The sequence below is a fragment of the Lactuca virosa genome, chromosome 6, assembly GCF_052849685.1.
Source record: "Lactuca virosa cultivar CGN04683 chromosome 6, Lactuca_virosa_CGN04683_v6, whole genome shotgun sequence".
Taxonomy (NCBI): Eukaryota; Viridiplantae; Streptophyta; class Magnoliopsida; order Asterales; family Asteraceae; genus Lactuca; species Lactuca virosa.
In genome coordinates this window covers 270677237-270701197 of record NC_136431.1, presented here as the reverse complement: position 1 = coordinate 270701197, position 23961 = coordinate 270677237, and the positions used below count along the sequence as shown (strand labels likewise).

The 23961-nt window shown below is 31.5% G+C and overlaps 1 protein-coding gene across 1 annotated transcript; it reads right to left on the bottom strand.

Annotated features, from left to right (window-relative positions):
* Positions 1–380: 380 nt before the first annotated feature.
* Positions 381–2047, bottom strand: LOC145121250 (large ribosomal subunit protein eL29z-like). Its single transcript, XM_079057031.1, has 3 exons — positions 1938–2047; positions 1678–1797; positions 381–584 (listed from the first exon to the last, which is right to left on the bottom strand). The coding sequence occupies exons 2-3, from the start codon at positions 1777–1779 to the stop codon at positions 501–503; spliced, it is 186 nt and encodes a 61-aa protein (XP_078913157.1). The 5' UTR covers positions 1780–1797; positions 1938–2047; the 3' UTR covers positions 381–500.
* Positions 2048–23961: the final 21914 nt, after the last annotated feature.

Genomic DNA, 23961 nt, shown 5'->3' with positions numbered 1-23961 from the left:
GACAAAGTGGATGTTGTCATTGTTACACTATAATTATGATGCATTGTTCAAACTTTGTAAACTACCATTACGACCTTCAATACAAATTAATAGCACAAGATGCTTTTCATTCATTATAGGTGAACCATGCTTATAAAAAACAGTTTTAGGAAGCCTTGGCATGTACTTCATGGCGATCTTAAAGCCCAATTTAAGATGCCGTTTTTCTTGGATAAATCGGGAGAAATTTTTTTTTGCTGGGTTATATAAAATAAACTTTTTACGTTTAATCGTGTGCTCATTAATTATTTGAACTTTAGTTGCTTACTAAACATTTGTTCTTAATAAATAGAGAAATTAATAGAATTATATCAATATCTCTTGCATTTATAGCTCTAGAATTAATAAAAACAGTCATCAAGATATCATATTAAATCAAAACCAAATCTGACAAGTTAGATTTTTCATCTGACAACAAACAAAATTCATTTAAAAGATAAAACTTTTAAAACAAACATCATCTATTCTTCCTGGGTAGATTCAGCACCAGCCTGCTTGTTGTGCTTCCTTGCATACCTCTGGTTCCTCAAGAACTTGGGATCCATCTGTGTAGTCATTAAAAAATCAATATCAGTAAAGTATCAAATTAAGCACTAAACTATTAATTTTCTATGGTTATTATATAAATAATTCAGCATTTATGCTCTTGTTAGTAAAGTGACTCAAACTAAAACCACAATTTTATATAGTTATTAAGAGAAAACAGGTAGATAGTTTAAAACTTTTAATTTGGTTAAAAGAAATAAAAATAAATGCATTTACTTTGGACGAGAAAAAGGAAAACAGATAGCAGATTTGGAGCTCATAAAAGAACTAACAAACCAATGAACGGAAGATAACAATCAGATTACAAAAATATCCACTGGAATAAAGGTTCTAAGTTCAAAGTGGAAAGAGTTCCCATTTCATTTTTATAATCCTTTTTGAAAATAATCATTAAAACTTTAGACTATTACAACTTCAAAACTATATTTTTAATTCAAGAAAATCAAATTGATTTTTTTATTACTACAGCTAAAATCTAACTGATAAGGATTTAATAAACTAAGAACTTAGTCAAGTAAATTAGATAAGGGTGATTCTTTTCAAATCGATGCAGAAACAAGGAAAATGAAGGCTTTCTCTGTCAATTTTTTTTATAACAAATTTGGCCTCTTTTAAATGGGGAAAAGGACCTAAAAATGTAACCATGAAAAAATGTGACCAATTTAATGAAAAGTGATATTATGGAGAGGAATGCTTAAAGATTAAAAAGAAAACATCAGATAAACTTTCAAAGATGTGAGAGAAATTAGGAATTTTTACTGGTTATGTTAATCATCTAGATATGTTACGAAATGTGTTGATAGAACTATAATAGTGAGTACCTAGACCTATTGCAACTAATCCTTTGACATAGTAGCAATAAAGATCAAACAAAAAATAGTATTTATCAAACAAATTATGATTTTAAGCTTTTCTCTCTGAGTTTAGTTAATATGAATGCTATTGATTTGGTGGGCTGAATGACAGCCAACCAAAAATCTCTCAAATCTAAACCTAAATCGATTCTAAAAATTGGAAGACTTTAGATTACACGAACTGTAATACGTAACAAGTAAGTTTAGATAGATTAAGTGAAGGAAGGAAGGAACTGACCCCTTTTGTTGACGTGTGACGGTGTTTCCTCGGTTTCTTGATGCCGTTTCTGTGAGCCTTAGCCGATTGGTTGTGCGCCGTATGATTCTTCGACTTCGCCATCTCTCTCTATCAATCAATCTGTTCTCCAAATAACAATAAAATCAGATCGAATACAAACTGGAAATGAACTTTTGCTATATAGAAGATCGATAGATCCGATTCATAGGTAGGGAACAATTAGTGAATAAATTAAGAAAGAGAGCTAGAGATAGAACAACCTGCTCAGCTGCTGTGGGCGGATTGAATTAGGGTTTCGACGAGATATGACGAATGGGGTTTGGAGTATTTAATGTTAACCCTAGTTTCTTCTTTGTATTACAAGTTGGGCTGGAAAAACTGGATAAAGAATGGGCCGTTATCACAAGGCCTGTTTTTCACAATTGACACTATTTATATATATCTCCTTTCACTAATTTGATATCGATCACTGCAGATTACATTGATTTCTCGTATTTATCACGAAATATATACAACAAACAAGTTTGTTTTTATTTATTATTATCATTATTTTTTTAGTAATATTATGTCTTTAGTTGTATATATGGTCATAATGATTTTGTTTTATTTATTGCGTAACATGTTTTTTTTTTCTAATTATTCTCATTTGCATCTACAAAAATTATGGTTGTTGCCAACGAAGATATAATTGAGTCCACCATCGATGTCTTAATCACCATCGTTATAATGGTAACTACACAACAAGGACTTTTCGAACAAATTTGGAGACTGACTTATTTCGATAGGATTTTCTGATCCTCATCCGATCTAACTAATGATCTCAATATTGCAAAATATAAAACAATGAGAGGTAAGATTCCATTCAATAACATTGGTTCACACTATAGTTGGAAGCATGAAACCAAATACCAAGTTAAAGATATTTGACAACGATCTTTCAAAAGTTTTTTAGCTTTAAGAAAACTTGAGTTACAAAAATAAATCTGTTTAAAAGTACAAACTTAAAGTTTTTTCTTGGAACGGAAAAAAACTTATAACTTGTAGTTATTTCAAATAAAACTTAAATAAAATGGTCTGATCTAACTAATGATCCAAATTTTATTTAGATGTATTGTAATTTGTACATTTCAAAAATTTAAAGTAATTTTTCTTTAAAATATTTTTACATAAATAAAAGTTATAACCCCGATATATATATATATATATATATATATATATATATATATATATATATATATATATGTTTAGGTTCTATGGAAAATAAAAAACCTAAAAATCATAAAAATGCATAAAAAAAATACTTAGAGATCACAAAACTTTTTTTTGAATTTTTTTTATAAAAAAACGCAGTTTTTTATTAATATTCGCTGAAAAAAATATATATATATATATATTTTTTTATGAAAAAAAAATCTAAATTTTTTTCAGCGAATTTCTTTCAAAACCTGCGATTTTTTCATAAAAAATGTCAAAAAAAAGTTTTGTGATCTCTAGGTATTTTTTTATGCATTTTTATGACTTTTAGGGTTTTTTTAGGATTTTTTTGTTTTCCAAATAACCCCTCCCTATATATATATATATATATATATATATATATATATATGTGTGTGTGTGTGTGTGTGTGTGTGTGTGTGTTAGATAAAAAGAATAAGATAAATATTGAGGAAAACGAAGTAAATGAAATAAACCAAATGTCTCAAATAACAAATGAATATACATTAATACAAACAGAAGGATCACCCAACATGATAAACCTACAATGTAGATTATGGTTAGATAATAATAAATTTTTAGATTTAAAAGCATTAGTAGATACAGGAGCAACTAAAAGTGTTATATCTTATCATCTAGCACCAAAACCATATCAAAAAGAGTTATCATATAAATTAATGACAAGAACAATCGAACACATATTAATAACTATCACACATTACTTAGAACCAACAGGTATTCAATTTCTAGACTTTGCAGGTAACTATAGTATGAAATATGATATCCCACAGGTTAATATCAATCCAGAATATGTAAAATCTAATGATTTTATTCTCGGATTAAATTTTATTTTTGCCTTAAATGGCGCTATCACATTAACACGTAATTTTATCACACTTAGTAAACATATATATAGTTTTCCAACACTTAAATATACCAATACATCAGAGTTTGCGCAAAAGCATGGTGGACAAGGTAAACTAGACTTTTTAAAACATAATCAAATTAAGACAAATGTTGAAAATGAAACAATTAAGCTATTAACAGAATTTTTAACACATGAGTTAGAAAAAGGAAAAGATATAACCAAAAGTATGAATCATCCTATAATTTTACACTTAGAGAAAATTGGACTAATAGGAGAAGATATTACAAAATCAAAAGTTAACTATATTTGTAAATTTAAATTAAAAAATCCTGATATTACAATAAGAACAGCAAATATAGAATATAGTCCTTTAGATAAAGAAGAATTTAAAAAACAAATACCAGAAATGATAGAACATGGATTAATTAGAAAATCGGAAAGTCCACATAGGTCAGCAGCTTTTATAGTAAGAAATCATTCTGAAATAAAAAGAGGAAAAGCTCGAATAGTTTATAACTATAAAAGACTAAATGATAATACAGAAGATGATGGTTATAATATCCCTAATAAAGACTCTTTAATAAACTTGATACAAAAGAAAAAAGTTTTTAGCAAGTTTGATTTAAAATCTGGATACAATCAGTTACAGCTTGAAGAAAACTTTAAATCATGAACAACATTTACATGTTCTGAAGGACAATATGAATGGAATGTTTTAAGCTTTGGGCTTAAAAATGCTCCATCTATATTTCAAAGGTTTATGGACAGGATATTTCTGAAATATGATTTGTGTTTAGTATATATTGATGATATTTTGGTTGCCAGTGAAACAGTACAGGAACATGAGAAACATTTACAGAAAATATTTAAAGAAATAAAAATGAATGGTATTGTTATTTCTAAAAGAAAAATGGAATTGTTTAAAGAAAAATATCATTTCTTGGTTTAGAAATAGAAAATGGAAAAATTGAATTACAAAGTCATATATCGACAAAAATTTTAGAATTCCCAGAAAAGTTTGAAAATCTAAAACAGATACAAGCTTTTTTAGGATTGGTTAATTATGCACGAAAGTTTATTCCTAAACTTTCAAAGTTAGTGGGACCATTATATAGTAAAACAACAAAAAATGGACAAAGACATTTCAACCAAGAAGACATTAAATTAGTTAAAGTAATTAAAGAAGCAGTTAAAAATATTAAATCATTAGAATTACCATTAGTTACTGATTACATAATAATAGAAGTTGATGGATGCAAAGAAGGATGGGGAGCCGTTCTCCTTTGTAAACCCGATAAATATAGCCCAAAAGATACAGAAAAAATATGCTCATATGCTAGTGGAAGCTTTAATAAGACAGGAATGAATTGAACTTCTATAGACTACAAAATACAAGCTTTAATAAATGCTTTAGAAAAATTTAAGATATTTTTACATAAAGAATTTACAGTTAGAACAGATTGTGAAGCTATAGTTCGTTTTATTAAAAATGATCAAAGTAAGAAAATAAATAGGACACGCTGGATTAATTTACAAAATACAATACAAGGAAGTAGATATAAAATAAATTTTGAACACATAAAGGGAGAAAATAATGGAATAGCTGATATGCTATCCAGAAATATTAACAGATTATTTTCTGCAGATGGATAGTCGAAACAATGGAAAGGACAAATTAATACAGCCTACACAGCAAAAAAGGAGTTCCTCTTCCATGAGCATTTCTTCAGAGGAAGATAGAAACACAACATCAACAGAAAAATTATTGGATTCCACAATAAAAACAGAATATCTACATAAACCCACACAACAAAACTCGATTCCTTATATGGAAATAGCGAGTACTACACATAATAATAACCTCTTGCAAGGATCTAGACCACAATCTCAAAATATTCAACATGCATATTATTGGACAGGACATTCAAAAAATACACAATATACACAGAACAGAGAAGCCGTTATAGCATTTGGTAACTGCACTTTACCAATTTGCTTCGATGAACGTAAAAAGTTTAGGCCCATGATTGGAGTAAACTTGACAGAAGACCAACAATGTTTGCTAGACAACTTATGGCATATTCAGACAGTTCCACAGGCTTCATCATTTAAAGTTCAAACCCTCAATGCTTTAAGTTTTTACTTTCATAAACAGTCACCATTGACCCCTGAAAAACAAATAAAGAAGTTTACACATTATGTTATCATCAGGGGCACTAAAGTTGGGATTTTTAATAATCGGGCAACAGTCATAAAATATATACAGTGTCAAAATCCCCTTTACAAGCGATGTTGTAGCTTCCAAGAAGCTATGAATATTGCTCGAGAACATTTTGGGTTAAACAGTTTTTTCATAGAACCCGAACAGGTGAATTTTTTTTCAGAAATAGCAAAAACTAGTCCAGAGCAAATGGTTAAAGCTCAGGAAGAAATTATTGCTAAGTTACAACAACAAATTATGCAATCTGGAAAAGATACACAACATATACAAAGCCAGATTGAAAATAATATTTTTGAAACAAAAAATAAAAATTCTTGAAGCAAAAAATATACAGCTTATACAAAGGAATGAGAAAAAAGATGAAAAATTAAAAACAACAATATACAGAAACTATGAATGTTTTAAAGCTCGCATTTTGGATCTCCCTTGGAGACAAACGTTGAGACCAGTACTTGATCAGTTTAAAGAATTTGAGCAAATGGTGTCTCAAAAAATTTGTATAGAATTTCCAGCAATTCTATATAAATTACAACAGAAGATTGTACAGATTGCTTTTCAAGAAATCAATTATAAAGGAGTTACAGTAATCCAAACATTGAATGATGAAGGTGAAGATACTCCCATACTCCTGTTACAGATAAACCCAAAGACTACATACATGCCAGAGGAACAAATAATTAATTTTTATCACAATGGAATGATAGATTACTTAGAATTCTGCCTCAATAGCAGCACAGAAAGTCTTCTTAATAAATTAGGAGAAAAATTTATTTTAATAGCCGGAAACATCGCCTCTCACAGCATCAGTCCAATTATTGGGTGCAAAATTTTTTCTTCTTTTCCAGTAGCGGATGAATATACATACAGACCGGCTAGAAAAAGGATCTTCATCACCCAAAGAACAGTACAACATGGCTATCTTAAAAAGTTATCATGCAAACACGAAATAGATTTTGGAACTCTACAAAATCTTTCAAATGAAGATATATGCACAGCTCAAAAAACACCTTTACTACCTGCAAGTTTTCGTTGGGAAAACTATAAACTCCTAGCAGAAGGACACTACTTACAAATTTGGTCTCATCAAAATTGGCATATGCTCTTGCCATTCAGCGGTGAAGGAGATACACTATTGAGACTAGAAGATATCATGAACAGTGAAGAACAGATTGACACAGAACCAGGATCACCGGTTTCTATCGACAGTACTCATCGGGACTTTTAGCAAGTGATGATTTTTCAACAGAGGATACAAAGTGATAAGTATGAACAAATTTAAGGGCCATTTGTGAAAATAAGACAAGACATAACAATTTCAAGGGCCATTTATAAAATTATACTTGTCGTATAGAATTATTATAGTTGTCGTATAGATTTATCATTTCCTACTTTTATAGATGTACCGTCATTCTATAGGGCGTACAATCGTTTTTTACTTTATGTAATTTCACGTTTTGTCTATCGAATATTTTGTAATTGTAAATCTTACGCTACCCTTTGCCTATATAAAGGGTTGTAAACGATTGTAAAATACATCGAATATTCATACGAATAAAAATTATGTTGTTATTAATTCCCTCATGTCTCTCTAAATACTCTCTTTCCGATTCTCTTAGCCTATCTCTTACATTCCTAGTTCTTTCAGGCACTTCATATTATATCCCTTATACATAAAAAAATAAAAAAAACTGCTGCTGCACATACAACTCTGGTTGCTTCTCCCCTCATAGCCTTCCTTGTAAGTTTACTCTTCTTGATTTCAATTCTTGTTCATATTATGTTTATGGTTTAACGGTAAACCCGGAAAAACCGCCATACCCCCTTATTTGGTATCAGAGCATGGAACGTTCTATGATCTAAAAGACTGAGACAAGCTCGATTTTTCTGGCAGTATGTTTTGCTTAAGACCATATTTTTATGTCGAGAACTCTCTCAGGTGAAGATTATGGGATTGTTTTATGTTTTAATATAATTTAAGGAGATATGATAGTTTTGTTTGGGTTGTATAATTTTATTTTAAGCTTTTGTAACATTAAAATTTTGTAAAAAATATGTTATGTCAAGGGATATAAGAAAATCTTAATAAAGAACTAAAGAAATATAAGATTTAGCTAAGAGATAGGAATCTTTATAATCATTGATCCATCAAAAAATTGTCTCGACCTTAAACAATACAATTCAACCAACTTTAAAAAACTACACTTCTTAAATCTTGAATATAATAAAAGTGTTGATCCTACTAAAAGTCTCTTTGAAAATTATAATTTTGTTTGCAAATTTAAAAACAAATATAAACATAGTCTACATACAGAAAATATACACTTAAACGGTATAACATATTTAATTATTAATCTACGATAAAGTTTAGAAAAATAGTTTAAAAATAATAAAAATATAATAGAAAAAATAGTTAAAAATACAACTATAAAAACTGAGTTTTTAACTAAATTAGTAGACAACCTAGGATATATTAAAGAACAAAATAATCAAATTATTAAAGAACTAAAAGATATAAAACGATTAATTCCAAGCAAAGAAAAAATTCAGCAATTAAGCTATCAATTAGAAAATAATAAACCTAAAAGAATAGAAATAGAGACAAAACAACTTATAAATAAAATAGAAAATCAATTATTACAATTTGAGCCTAAAATAAATACGTTAAAAGAAATTTTACAGGTCGTTAAAACTATCGTTGAAAGTTAAAACTGGAAAACTCTAAAGAATACATTAGAGCTTTAGAAGACGTTAAAAAATATAAACCAGAAGATAATAAAGAAGAAGTTACAGAATTTACTAGATATTCGGGCACAGGAAAAAGTGATAAAACATATCCTATATTATTTAATTTTATAATCAGTTTATTATTACAAATTATTGAAAAATTAAACACGTTAATAGAAGTTAAAAATCCTCCCATCATACCCAGCATAGAAAGTGATTTAGACAAAATTATAAACAGAATTAACCAATTAAATATTGAAGACAGTAAAATAATAAGAAAACCTAAACCTTATAAACATTGGTTACCAAGAAAATGAATAATAATAGAAGTTTCTTAGGACGTAGCAGAACATTACAAGACGCTAGAAATTCAACTGGCAATATACAAGATATAATTACATCGGACACATTTGTAAATAGAATAATTAGAAGAGGATCAGGAGCTAATAGTAACCAACAGATTGTACAATTAGAAGAAGAAATTGATTTAGATAGAAATATAAATTTATATAACCAACATCAGCTAGATATATTAAACCCCATAATATTATATCAAACTGGAATGTTAAATGTTAATACAATATTAATACGAAGTAGTAGAGAAGAAAGTTTAAGGGTAGTAGATAATACAGTAACAATAGATCTATTTTCTCCAGAAACAAGACAAAAGATAAAACAGTCAAAGAAACATTTCGTACATCTAGGATTAGTTGTTATAGGAATAAAAGCTTTAGGAAGAAAAAATTTAGGAACCAAAATACTAGCATTATTATTAGATAAATCATGTAAAACAGATTTAAAAAAGGCAATAATCTCAGGAATGGAGGTAGACTTGAGTCAAAATACTGCATTATTTTATTGTACACCTGAAATATTAAAAGATATAAAAGATTTACATAATATTAAAATAGCACTACAAACTAAAAGGTATGAAAATTATGAAGGTAACAACATAGTAAAGCTTCCACTAGCATATGAGCATATTTTTTCTGTATCTTTTGGGCTTATTTATTGGGTTTACAAAGGAGAACGGCTCCCCATCCTTCTTTGCATCCATCAACTTCTATTATTATGTAATCAGTAACTAATGGTAATTCTAATAATTTAATATTTTTAACTGCTTCTTTAATTACTTTAACTAATTTAATGTCTTCTTGGTTGAAATGTCTTTGTCCATTTTTTGTTGTTTTACTATATAATGGTCCCACTAACTTTGAAAGATTAGGAATAAACTTTCGTGCATAATTAACCAATCCTAAAAAAGCTTGTATCTGTTTTAGATTTTCAAACTTTTCTGGGAATTCTAAAATTTTTGTCGATATATGACTTTGTAATTCAATTTTTCCATTTCCTATTTCTAAACCAAGAAATGATATTTTTCTTTTAAACAATTCCATTTTTCTTTTAGAAATAACAATACCATTCATTTTTATTTCTTCAAATATTTTCTGTAAATGCTTCTCATGTTCCTGTACTGTTTCACTGGCAACCAAAATATCATCAATATATACTACACAAAAATCATATTTCAGAAAGATACTGTCCATAAACCTTTGAAATATAGATGGAGCATTTTTAAGCCCAAAGCTTAAAACATTCCATTCATATTGTCCTTCAGAACATGTAAATGTTGTCCATGATTTAAAGTTTTCTTCAAGCTGTAACTGATTGTATCCAGATTTTAAATCAAACTTGCTAAAAACTTTTTTCTTTTGTATCAAGTTTATTAAAGAGTCTTTATTAGGGGTATTGTAATCATCATCTTCTGTATTATCATTTAGTCGTTTATAGTTATAAACTATTCGAGTTTTTCCTCTTTTTATTTCAGAATGATTTCTTACTATAAAAGCTGCTGACCTATGTGGACTTTCCGATTTTCTAATTAATCCCTGTTCTATCATTTCTGGTATTTGTTTTTTAAATTCTTCTTTATCTAAAGGACTATATTCTATATTTGCTGTTCTTATTGTAATATCAGGATTTTTTAATTTAAATTTACAAATATAGTTAACTTTTGATTTTGTAATATCTTCTCCTATTAGTCCAATTTTCTCTAAGTGTAAAATTATAGGATGATTCATACTTTTGGTTATATCTTTTCCTTTTTCTAACTCATGTGTTAAAAATTCTGTTAATAGCTTAATTGTTTCATTTTCAACATTTGTCTTAATTTGATTATGTTTTAAAAAGTCTAGTTTACCTTGTCCACCACGCTTTTGCGCAAACTCTGATGTATTGGTATATTTAAGTGTTGGAAAACTATATATATGTTTACTAAGTGTGATAAAATTACGTGTTAATGTGATAGCGCCATTTAAGGCAAAAATAAAATTTAATCCGAGAATAAAATCATTAGATTTTACATATTCTGGATTGATATTAACCTGTGGGATATCATATTTCATACTATAGTTACCTGCAAAGTCTAGAAATTGAATACCTGTTGGTTCTAAGTAATGTGTGATAGTTATTAATCTGTGTTCGATTGTTCTTGTCATTAATTTATATGATAACTCTTTATGATATGGTTTTGGTGCTAGATGATAAGATATAACACTTTTAGTTGCTCCTGTATCTACTAATGCTTTTAAATCTAAAAATTTATTATTATCTAACCATAATCTACATTGTAGGTTTATCATGTTGGGTGATCCTTCTGTTTGTATTAATGTATGTTCATTTGTTATTTGAGACATTTGGTTTATTTCATTTACTTCGTTTTCCTCAATATTGATCTTTTTCTTTTTATCTAACACATCCTCTAAAATACTTACTTTATTTTCTATAGTTTGTATCTTTAATTTATGTAATTCGGCTATTATTTCTAATTTTTCTATCTTTTCCGATTGTAACCCGATTTTTACTTCTTTATTTTCTTTTTCTGCTTTTTCTTTATTTATTTCTAAATTATATAGCTTTTTAAGGCATATGTAACAGATTTCTGTGAAACATATATTACATTGTGATCTTTTTTCTATACTAGGGTAATATCCACAATTATAACATTTTATATAGTTATTTCCTCGTTTATTTATCCAATTATGTTGACATTCTTCTTGTTCTGTATTTACGTATGTATATGTTATTTTGGTTAAATGTTTATCATTATCACTATCACTATATATATTGTATATTGATTCATTATCAGAATTATCAGAATTTAGAGGTTCTATATTATATTCTCCTATTTGTTCTATTAAATTGTTTTTTTCTATATTCTTATTTTTATTTGGGCATTTATTAGCTAAATGTTTAACATCACCACATATAAAACATTTACAATTTCTTGTTTGTGGCCTTTTTACATATTTATTTTTATAGTATGGTTTATTCCCTTTTTTATATGATGTGCTTTTTCGTAATTTCTTTTTTCTTTCATAATGTCCATATGCTTGAGGTGTATAAATTGCTGATTTACAAAAGGCATAAACATTTTTCTTTAATTGTTCTTGTAAAGCTACTTCTTTACACTTATCTTCTAGTATAGCGAATGTATATGTGATCCTAGGTCCTATTCCTAGGTTTTTCTGTTCTCCATATTGTTGTTTCCATGTTTCATGTATATATCTTCCTAAATCTCCTGGAAATTTTATAAAATATTTATCACATAAATTATCATCCATTGCTTGCCCAGTTTGTGATAATAATCTAGTAAAATCTAATGTGAATTCATTAATATATTTCATATCTGCTATACTTAATTGTTCAAGATTTCTAATAGCTGTATCTTGTATTAATGTATTATTTTTTGCAGGATCTACCCCTAAAATTAATGTTCTTATTTGACTAGTAAAATTATATGAGTTATCACCTAAGGCTTTTAATTTATTAATTTCATCTGGATCTTGTGCTTTTTTACTTTGCCAAATACCCAAAGCTATTGGGCCTAATGTTGTTTCTAAATAAGCAAACATGTCCACACTATCTTTTTTATTGGTTTCCCACATTCTAACAACTACTTGTTCCCATGACAAAATTTCATCCATCCAAAGTTGTGGTTTTTGTTTTTCTAATAATAACATGCTTCCACTGTATATATTTCCAATTGGTAATCGACTACCTTTTCCTTTATAACTAGATTCTCCATTATATGTAACTGTTGGTTGTGACCATATTTCTCGTCCTATACTATCTTCTGTACTAGTGTCTGGTTCACTCCAATCCATTTTAGGTCTTTTTCTGATATTTGTCATATATGTATCGTTATTCATAAAGACTTGTTCTTTTTTATAAAAATCTGATTACATAGTTTTTCCTTGTGATATATTTTCTACTAATGGTAAATTATAGTATTCCTGTAATTTATTATAACTTTCTTCGTATGTTAATCCTAAATCTGTTATGCATTCTATAATCATATCATCTACCTCGTCTTGTATATTTAATTCTGTAAATTTTCTATTGATAATATGTTCAATAGTTTTATTAATTTCTTCTGTTTTAAAGCTTGTATATGTTTCTTCTTCTATATAATCTATAATACTTAAATCATAATCTATATGTTCTTCTTTTTCAAATTCGCTAAATCCTAATTCCATCGGTTCGCTTTCTTTTTCATTATCCGTATCATATATTGGTCCAGTATCGTATTCTATATTCATAAAGCTATACTCTGTATTCTCCTCTTCGTCACTTTGTTTTACTGTTTCTTTTTTAAAGTTTATAAATCTAAGACTTTGTATACCATCACTTCCTTCATATATATAACTTTTCTTTGGAATTAAAACTTCATTTTCTTGTTCTTTTAAATCATTTAACGACCATTCTAATCCTGCTAAATCTTCTGGATCTATTTTTATAGGATCTATCATTTTTATGGATTTTGATGCTATTGTATTTATTATACCTTCTATATTAACTTTATATTTCATTCCTGATCTATTACTTGCTTTTCCTAAAACTCCTATACTTATTACTATATTGTTACCTTCATAATTTTCATACCCTTTAGTTTGTAATTCTATTTTAATATTATGTAAATCTTTTATATCTTTTAATATTCCAGGTGTACAATAAAATAATGCAGTATTTTGTTTCAAGTCTACCTCCATTCCTGAGATTATTGCCTTTTTTAAATCTGTTTTCCATGATTTATCTAATAATAATGCTAGTATTTTGGTTCCTAAATTTTTTCTTCCTAAAGCTTTTATTCCTATAACAACTAATCATAGATGTACGAAATGTTTCTTTGACTGTTTTATCTTTTGTATTGTTTCTGGAGAAAATAGATTTATTGTTACTGTATTATCTACTACCCTTAAACTTTCTTCTCTACTACTTCGTATTAATACTGTATTAACATTTAACATTCCAGTTTGATATAATATTTTGGGGTTTAATATATCTAGCTGATGTTGGTTATATAAATTTATATTTCTATCTAAATCAATTTCTTCTTCTAATTGTACAATCTGTTGGTTACTATTAGCTCCTGATCCTCTTCTAATTATTCTATTTACAAATGTGTCCGATGTAATTATATCTTGTATATTGCCAGTTGAATTTCTAGCGTCTTGTAATGTTCTGTTACGTCCTAAGAAACTTCTATTATTATTCATTTTCTTGGTAACCAATGTTTATAAGGTTTAGGTTTTCTTATTATTTTATTGTCTTCAATATTTAATTGGTTAATTCCGTTTATAATTTTGTCTAAATCACTTTCTATGCTGGGTATGATGGGAGGCTTTTTAACTTCTATTAACGTGTTTAATTTTTCAATAATATGTAATAATAAATTGATTATAAAATTAAATAATATAGGATATGTTTTATCACTTTTTCCTGTGCCCGAATATCTAGTAAATCCTGTAACTTCTTCTTTATTATCTTCTGGTTTATATTTTTTAACGTCTTCTAAAGCTCTAATGTATTCTTTAGAGTTTTCCAGTTTTAACTTTCAACGATAGTTTTAACGACCTGTAAAATTTCTTTTAACGTATTTATTTTAGGCTCAAATTGTAATAATTGATTTTCTATTTTATTTATAAGTTGTTTTGTCTCTATTTCTATTCTTTTAGGTTTATTATTTTCTAATTGATAGCTTAATTGCTGAATTTCTTCTTTGCTTGGAATTAATCGTTTTATATCTTTTAGTTCTTTAATAATTTGATTATTTTGTTCTTTAATATATCCTAGGTTGTCTACTAATTTAGTTAAAAACTCAGTTTTTATAGTTGTATTTTTAACTATTTTTTCTATTATATTTTTATTATTTTTAAACTCTTTTTTTAAACTTTCTCGTAGATTAATAATTAAATATGTTATACCGTTTAAGTGTGTATTTTCTGTATGTAGACTATGTTTATATTTGTTTTTAAATTTGCAAACAAAATTATAATTTTCAAAGAGACTTTTAGTAGGATCAACACTTTTATTATATTCAACATTTAAGAAGTGTAGTTTTTTAAAGTTGGTTGAATTGTATTGTTTAAGGTCGAGACAATTTTTTGATGGATCAATGATTATAAAGATTCTTATCTCTTAGCTAAATCTTATATTCCTTTAGTTCTTTATTAAGATTTTCTTATATCCCTTGACATAACATTTTTTACAAAATTTTAATGTTACAAAAGCTTAAAATAAAATTATACAACCCAAACAAAACTATCATATCTCCTTAAATTATATTAAAACATAAAACAATCCCATAATCTTCACCTGAGAGAGTTCTCGACATAAAAATATGGTCTTAAGCAAAACATGCTGCCAGAAAAACCGAGCTTGTCTCAGTCTTTTAGATCATAGAACGTTCCATGCTCGGATACCAAATAAGGGGGTATGGGCGGTTTTTCCGGGTTTACCGTTAAACCATAAACATAATATGAACAAGAATTGAAATCAAGAAGAGTAAACTTACAAGGAAGGCTATGAGGGGAGAAGCAACTAGAGTTGAATGTGCAGCAGCAGCTTTTTTTTTTTTTTTTTTTTTATGTATAAGGGTTATAATATGAAGTGCCTGAAAGAACTAGGAATGTAAGAGATAAGCTAAGAGAATCGGAACTTGCTAAAGAGTCTTTATTAGGGATATTGTAACCATCATCTTTTGTATTATCATTTAGTCTTTTATAATTATAAACTATTCGAGATTTTCCTCTTTTTATTTCAGAATGATTTCTTACTATAAAAGCTGCTGACCTATGTGGACTTTCCGATTTTCTAATTAATCCCTGTTCTATCATTTCTGGTATTTGTTTTTTAAATTCTTCTTTATCTAAAGGACTATATTCTATATTTGCTGTTCTTATGGTAATATCAGGATTTTTGTAACATCCCAATTTTCAAGTCCAAAAATTTCTTTTTAATTAACCAACACATAAAAACATTCATAAGAAAATACTGTGAAAACACATCATCTCATAAAACAATGTGTCATGTCCGAAAACCCAAGCCATAGAATAATAACATATCAGAGTACAATCTCAGAAAACTCCATGCGGAAATCATATGTGTGTGTGATGCGATGCTACGCCGCCGGCTCCTTCCCCTTAGACGAAGAGGTACCTGAAACCAAAACCGAAACTGTAAGCACAAAGCTTAGTGAGTTCCCCCATCATACCACATACCATACAATATCATCGGTATCTCTCAACCGGTAATCATCATCGGTATCTTTCAACCGGTAACCAACATCGGTATCTTTCAACCGGTAATCGTCATCGGTATCTTTCAACCGGTAACCATCATCGGTATCTTTCAACCGGTAACCATCATCGGTATCTTTCAACCGGTAACTGGGGACTATTCCACCCCCTACCACTAGCATACAACAACAAGGTATAATCATACAGTCAGGCATATCCGGGTACTGACCTACCCCACGACCCTAAGGGCCGCTGTCAGGGATCCTAATCCCTACTATACACGTAACATATCATGCAGATAATACTCGTGACTAAAGCACATAACCAAACCAAGATAATTATCACAAAGACAATCATCTTACAAATACTCCTCTTTGGTGGGCCGACATTGTGGCCTTAGACCCACCCCTACTGGAAGGTAACTCACCTCAATGTCGTGCAGTGTTTGAATTATCATCGGCGCACAAGTCGACTCCCTTCGACTCCTCGATCCCTACACGACGACCTTCGAGTCAATCACACAGCCAGTACAACCCTGAACAAGGTCAGTCCAAGTCTAGTCAAAGTCAACTTCAAGTTGACCCGACTCGCCGAGTTGGGCCGTCAACTCGCCGAGTCCATCACCCTTTACTCGTCCTTATCCATGACCCCACTCGTCGACTTGGGCCGTCAACTCGACGAGTTCCTCCCTCCCATGAACATCGCATGAAACTCATCCGACTCGCCGAGTTGATGAACAACTCGTCGAGTTCACCTTCATCTGATGAACAAGTTCTGTCCCCGACTCGCCGAGTTGATGAACAACTCGTCGAGTTCATCTTCATCCTTAAGAAGATTGCCTTGGACTCGCCGAGTCTGTTCTAGCACTCGTCGAGTCCCATGAACTCCAGGTCTAAAATCACATCCAATACATTGGGTAACTCTTCCTGTCCGGTCACAACCCTTCTAACACTCAACTGGGTTCCTTTGACTCTCAACAGATATGGGGCTCAAAGCCTCGGACTCGTCGAGTCCAAGAACGGACTCGCCAAGTCAGTCATGTCCACACTCTAAATCCTTGAATTCTGATGTACAACCTTTGATCAAAAGATAGATCCAAGCTTCTATAATCGATCTAGCACGTAAAGTTACAAACTTTACGTGCTTGCATGGGGCTTTGAGCTCAAAAAGACATAAAACAAGCTCTTAAGATGCATGGGGCCTTTCATGGGTGCAAAAGCAGTCCCCAACTGCCTTGTGACTCCTTTAATGACGTGATTCAGAAGCTCTAACCCCCAACCATGTTTGCAATCATGGTTGGCCATCAAAAGTGGCTTATAAAAGCCCTAAATCTCCCCAAAAAGGGATCTAACAAATGAAAGAGCAAGGTTACAACTTTTTACCTTCAATTAACTGTAGAAGGTGCACAAACTCGGGTTCCCTTGGTCTTTACTTGCTTCCTCAAGCCTTTCTCCTTCCTTCTTAAGACCACAAGCACCAAAATCCACCAACAAGGCTTAGATTGCTTCAATAACGGCTAGGGTTTCAATGAGAGGTGTTCTGGGAGCATAAGGGACGTTGTGGCCGTCATAACATTGTTTAAATAGGGTGCAAACCCTCGGATTAGGGTTTTTGTCCAGTCAGAGTCTACTCGTCGAGTCCGGGACCCGACTCGACGAGTTCATCACTTAAATCCCGCGCCTCATCCCGCTTCTACTCGGCGAGTTGGTCCTTCAACTCGCCGAGTCCAAGGCCAAAAATGCAAAAATACTTAAATAAAAATACATACCAAGAACCAGGTGCTACAAATCTCCCCCACTTATTTTAGACTTCGTCCTCGAAGTCTGCTGCTCGATCCTGGAAATGCTCCATCATCTCATCCACCGGCTCCCAAGTCCATTCCGAGCCCTTCCGGTGCTGCCATTGCACCTTTACCAGCTCAACCCTCTTGTTCCTCAGATCCTTCGACTTCCGGTCAAGGATTGCTACAGGTCGCTCAATGTAATTCAGGCTGTCATCGACCTGAATATCCTCTAAGGGTACTACTGCTGAGTCGTCCACCAGGCACTTCCGCAGCTGAGAGACATGGAAAGTGCTGTGGATCTGACTGAGTTCGGCTGGCAGATCCAACCTATAAGCCACCTTTCCCACCTGGGCTATAACCCTGAAGGGTCCAATATACCTGGGACCTAACTTTCCCCGCTTCCTGAATCGGATGACGCCCTTCCATGGCGACACCTTCAGGAGAACCATATCCCGACCTGAAACTCCAGGTCCGATCGGCGCTTGTCGGCATAACTTTTCTGCCGACTCTGAGCGGTCTGAAGCCTGCTCCTGACCTGCTGGATCCGTTCGGTCGTCTTGAGCACTACATCGGTGCTCCCCATGACCCTCTGGCCGACCTCGCCCCAGCATATCGGGTGTTGGGTTTTGAGCATTCTAACACTCCTATGGTGTACATGCAACCCTATAAACCTTGGATCTATGTTTTCTCTATTATACATGCAAATATTAACTATTCCAAGGTTTCATCCTAACTAGCATATTATGAAGCACCTATACTACAAAGTTCTAGTTAGATGGCATACCTTTTGATGTAGCATGATGTCTTCAAGCTTTAAGAGCTTAGCCCCAATAGTGTGGAAGCCTCAAATGGAATCACAAATCACCAAAACACCTTGGAAGAACTTGAGAGAATATGTATGCACACTAAAATCGGCCCCCTCTTATTTTCACACACTTGTGCCAATTTTGTGAGCCAATGACCCCTTTATATATTATGGAGGATTAGGGTTACATCCATGTAAACCCTAATACCCATGACCTTTCATTTACATAGGATCCATGGGTTAAAAGCTCCATGGACCATCCATGAAAGCTTAGCCCAACCTAAATGAACTTGGCCCATTCCATATATATAAGAGTCCATATTTAATTAGTTCTTTTTGATCACTTAATTAATTCTAAATTAATTCTTGATCAATACTAATTAAATAATATGATTCCATATTAATATATTAGAACTTATAATATATTAATATAAATCATAAATATACTATTCTCAAAAGACTATCCATATAAATTGTGCCGGTGAAGTGCAACCCAAATGGACCATGCCGGGTCGGGTCAAGTAAATACCAAATATAGTTATGGACTTAGACATTAATCCAACAGTCTCCCACTTGGATAAGTCTAAAACTATTATTGAGTATGACTTCAAAACCTAACTGGCAATCGTAGCTCTTAAAGCCGCTGTCGAACTCTAACCTTGTCAATGACTTGTCCATTAGATAAGGGATCATATATTCCTCCATTCTAGATATCATATGTACTGAGACATGGATTATAATCATTCTCTCTGTCCATTTGTTGTTTCCCGATTTTCGATTTATGATGACTGACTGATTGAACAAATCAAATCAGTCCTGGCTTGGCCAAGCACTCACATGTGTCATCGCTAAATCATCGAGGGGCCCACAAATATCGCTTTTATCCCGAAGGTAAAAGGAATGGATAAACTTCGACTCATATGGCTTGTTCTACTACTTGTTGAATCATACACAAAGGCACGTTTTATAACATCGAGTTACCAAATGTGTTTTCGTGCAATCAATGTATAACCAACTCATAGTAACAACTCATATCTCTAGGTTTGAAGAATATAAGATATTATCGTCTCATGATCACTCGTGATAAAATCCATGAAGTGATTCAAATGAGCGCGGGTTGAATCCAATACTCAGAACTTATGAGCACTCATGAGTGTTGTAGCACCACTTTGTCCACCAACTTGGACCTCTACAAACCAACCCATGACAGTCTTGATTCATATCTACTTCCAACATATGACCGACTGTGGATGGTTTGAATAACTTAATCATTCAGGAAGAGCGACGTAGTTATTCTGGAAGTCAAAACATGCAAAGTGAAACACAAGAATAAATGAATCAAATATGGTATCAAACCCTATGAATATAAATAAACACTTTTATTTATCACCATACTGATTACTCATTATTCATTGTTTCGGTTTTATCAACTTTATACTTGAATTAAAAACACTAGTTGTCCCATGCTCCAAGCATGTACACTATGTTTTTCTTAAACAATAGCTTTGCCATACACCAAGTATGCACTCTATGTTTGTCTATGATCCTTACTTTGTGAAATAAACCAATTGAACATAATTTCAATGATTCTAATTTCACACTCCCAAATCCTTATCGAAAAATGTTAGAATTTCAAATTCCTATCATTTATCGAAATCTGTTTAGATTTTAAACTTATATGCACTGACCCTCCTGTAATGAATATGTACAAAGTCACAAAGACTTGTCAACAATCATTATAAGGTATTCCAATGGAGATCAACTCCATGGGAACTAAGTCTCATATTCAAAGAACATTGCTTTGGACATGCTTCTTGCATTAAGTTTTCTAATCTTACACAGATAACTTCCACCTATGGAGACAACTCCATATTCTCATTTTGACTATCACTTCTGAATAAGAGATGCCTCTTTTCAGAATATGTCAATATGGTCATTCCAAAATTAGCACTATACTTCCAACTGTCCCTGAGCAACCAATGTTTGGTAAACCTCAGATTGTCCTCGACAATTGCTTAATCATTTTAGTCATATCCAATTCTAGACCTTTTCCCTTCTTAATGCCTCTGGGCATTTGGAAAAATTTAGAAATGACAAATATTATAGCACATGCAATCGGTCCTGTACCCAAAGCAAATGGTACACGATTCATGATGTCTCACATAAAGACATGATTCTAGACCAATCTTTTGCTACAATATTTTTATTTGCCATGTTTTCAAAATTTGACTATGAAGAGGGATGCCGTAATCATAATCGAATTTTGAGAACGCAATATATAGAATTTCCTTAAGTTGAACCAATCCAACATGAAATTCATATATATATTCTTGACTAAAGATGATTAAGGTCTCAATCTAAGCCTTTAGAACTGAAATGAAGTATATCCTCTCCCTTAATTATAGCAAAAGAACTTTTTCAATCCCTGCAGCCTCATGAATTGAAACTTTTGTTTTCTATAATTAACATTGCTAACTTGCAACACTAACAATAATTATCATGCTCCCACTAACATGATGATTATTAGCATAACACTTATGCTCCCACTAGCTTTGACATGTACTCAGAAATCCGCTGGACTTCTAGAAATCAATACTTTATTGACTTTCTTACCAAAGTTCAGATTTCTGATACGAGATGCTTTGATAAAACTTTATCAAAATCATACACCTTTCCTTAGATAGCATGCATGTGTGTCTAAATAATTTCAGAACTATGAAAAGGGATGTCGTAATCATAGTCTCAATTGTTTAGACCTTTTGCCATTTGCTTCAAATCTACTTGGTGGAAGTGTTTCCTCACCATCATTTTCATGAATCAGAGAGAAACCTTATGACCCTTAGATTTTATGGTGTATGTGTTCTTATCCATGTGAATCGTCAAAACCATAGTCACAAGACAAGGATAATGACAAATCCAAACTCATATGGATTGAACTTATGCAATCTTAACTTCTTGCCACCTGGCAGTACATGGCCTGCCATTGCTTCCAAGTTGTTATGCAACCAATTGAGAACTTTCAGAACTCCTATGCAAAGCCAACTTTAACTGGAATGGGCACAAAATATGTCAACACGATAGGTTATAAACCTCAAGTCGTGTGCTAGTGAAGAACCTCAGGTTTTATTCTTGATTAGTTCTTGAAATTCTTTTTAGGATCTTTAAGACTCCGACTATCCTCTTGACATATAAGACTATCTTGCCAAATATTCAAGAGATAGTGCGGATTCTTTATCAAGACAAACACTTCACACAATTGACCTTAGTTGGTCTTTGTTTTATCCAAAACATCACAACTTACCAATTTCAAATGTACAAGAGTAGGACACTTTTACTCTTATATTTGACAAGTGTTTTAAACCTTTCTTTAAGATATGTCACTCAAGTTACAATCTTGGAGTATGACTCTAAGAATTGTTTTGGAACGAAGTATGACTCATCTTCCTGATCTAACCATTTCAACAATTCATGACTCCTCTTCTTAGTCATAAGAATGCACTAAGATGACCTTTAGAGGACTAATTGTGATATGATTTCTAAATCATTAAGATGATCACAAACATGATACTAAAGTACTCTCCCATCTTTTCAGATTTGAGAAACTTTTATCTTTCTGCCTAATTTGATTCTTCCCATTCGTTCTGCCATACATTGAGACTTTTCCAATGTTTCAGAATTATACTTAAACTTGTAAGTATAACCATATTTACTAAACTTTAGTAAATCAAATAGTCTTAACGAGCTTTGTGGTGGACATGACCAGTGCACAAGAATGTGTACTCGATCCCTTTAGTCCTTCACTTGACTCACACATCCATGTGAACAAGTAATTAGTCTTGATTTTCCAATGCTTGAAAGTTCTCATTCATCATACTATTCAACTTGCATGATTCCAAGTTTCGGTCCAATTGAAACTTGGGCGATGAGGAACTTTCCTGATTTGGTAAATTTAGACACTACCACAAATGAAAGAATCAAATCCATTTTCCAATATTGCTGTCAGTGGAATCATATAAGCAACAATTTTCCACAAATGCCATTGTAAGGATACTTCAAATAAATAAAATTAAACAATTTTTCTTTTATTTTAAAACTTTGCGGAAAAACTTATCCTTACAATCCACATGTAAAATCGTTGTTATCTATTCCTTAGCAATATATCATAACTTCTTAAGCAACTGCTCAAAATTCTGATGCGATCGAAATCCACCTTCGCGATCAGAATCAGCATATACTTCCTTTAAGATTTCTCTCTATTCTTTGATTCTTAAAACATCAACATGTGACCCAGTCACATCATGTAATGAGGATCTCAGAATAGAACTTAACAGAGTTAGATAATGGGCTCTACCTGATGTAGAGTCAAACTTATTGACTTTAACATCCTTAGGTAAATTTGGCAGCTTTGCAATCAACGCCCCTTCCTTTGGTAAAATAAACATATGGACCCTTTGGTAATGGGACTATCTCAGACTTAGCCTTTCTCTTTCCCATTTGGTCAACCGGGTTGACTATGGCCAATCCCTTTCCATTGGGAAGAGAATGCTTTTTCTGGATTTCCAGTGTCACCATTGTCACTGTCCATAAAGTTTTTGGGAAGTTGATATTCTAATCAAATTTGCTTTACTATCGTTCTAAATCATTGCTGATTCAGCAGCACCAAGCAAATAGATATGATCATTAAGGTTCATGTCATAGTCTGTTTCATAGTAGTCCTAAAGGAACTCACTATGTGACTTAGAAAGTGATTGAACATCCAACTTTCTCAAGACTTTGACACCCAACTCTCTCGGCTTGTCAATATGTGACTTCATCTCTAAGATGTGATCACACATAGACCTTGCTTGCCATTAGGGCTTGAGTGACCTTGAACTTGTGGGTTAGGGAGAATAATTGGAGGAGGTGGAGGAAGAGAAGTATGACTTCCATGAGCCAAACTCGGGAAGTCATATTCATTAGGAAAGCTTGGTTTGGGAAGATCATTGTTGTCTAAACCAGACATCAACAATGGGAGAAATTCACGTAAAGTTGATTTAAGTCCTTAATATAACACCCAATATGATATATTAAGGCTAGGACCCAACAAACTAT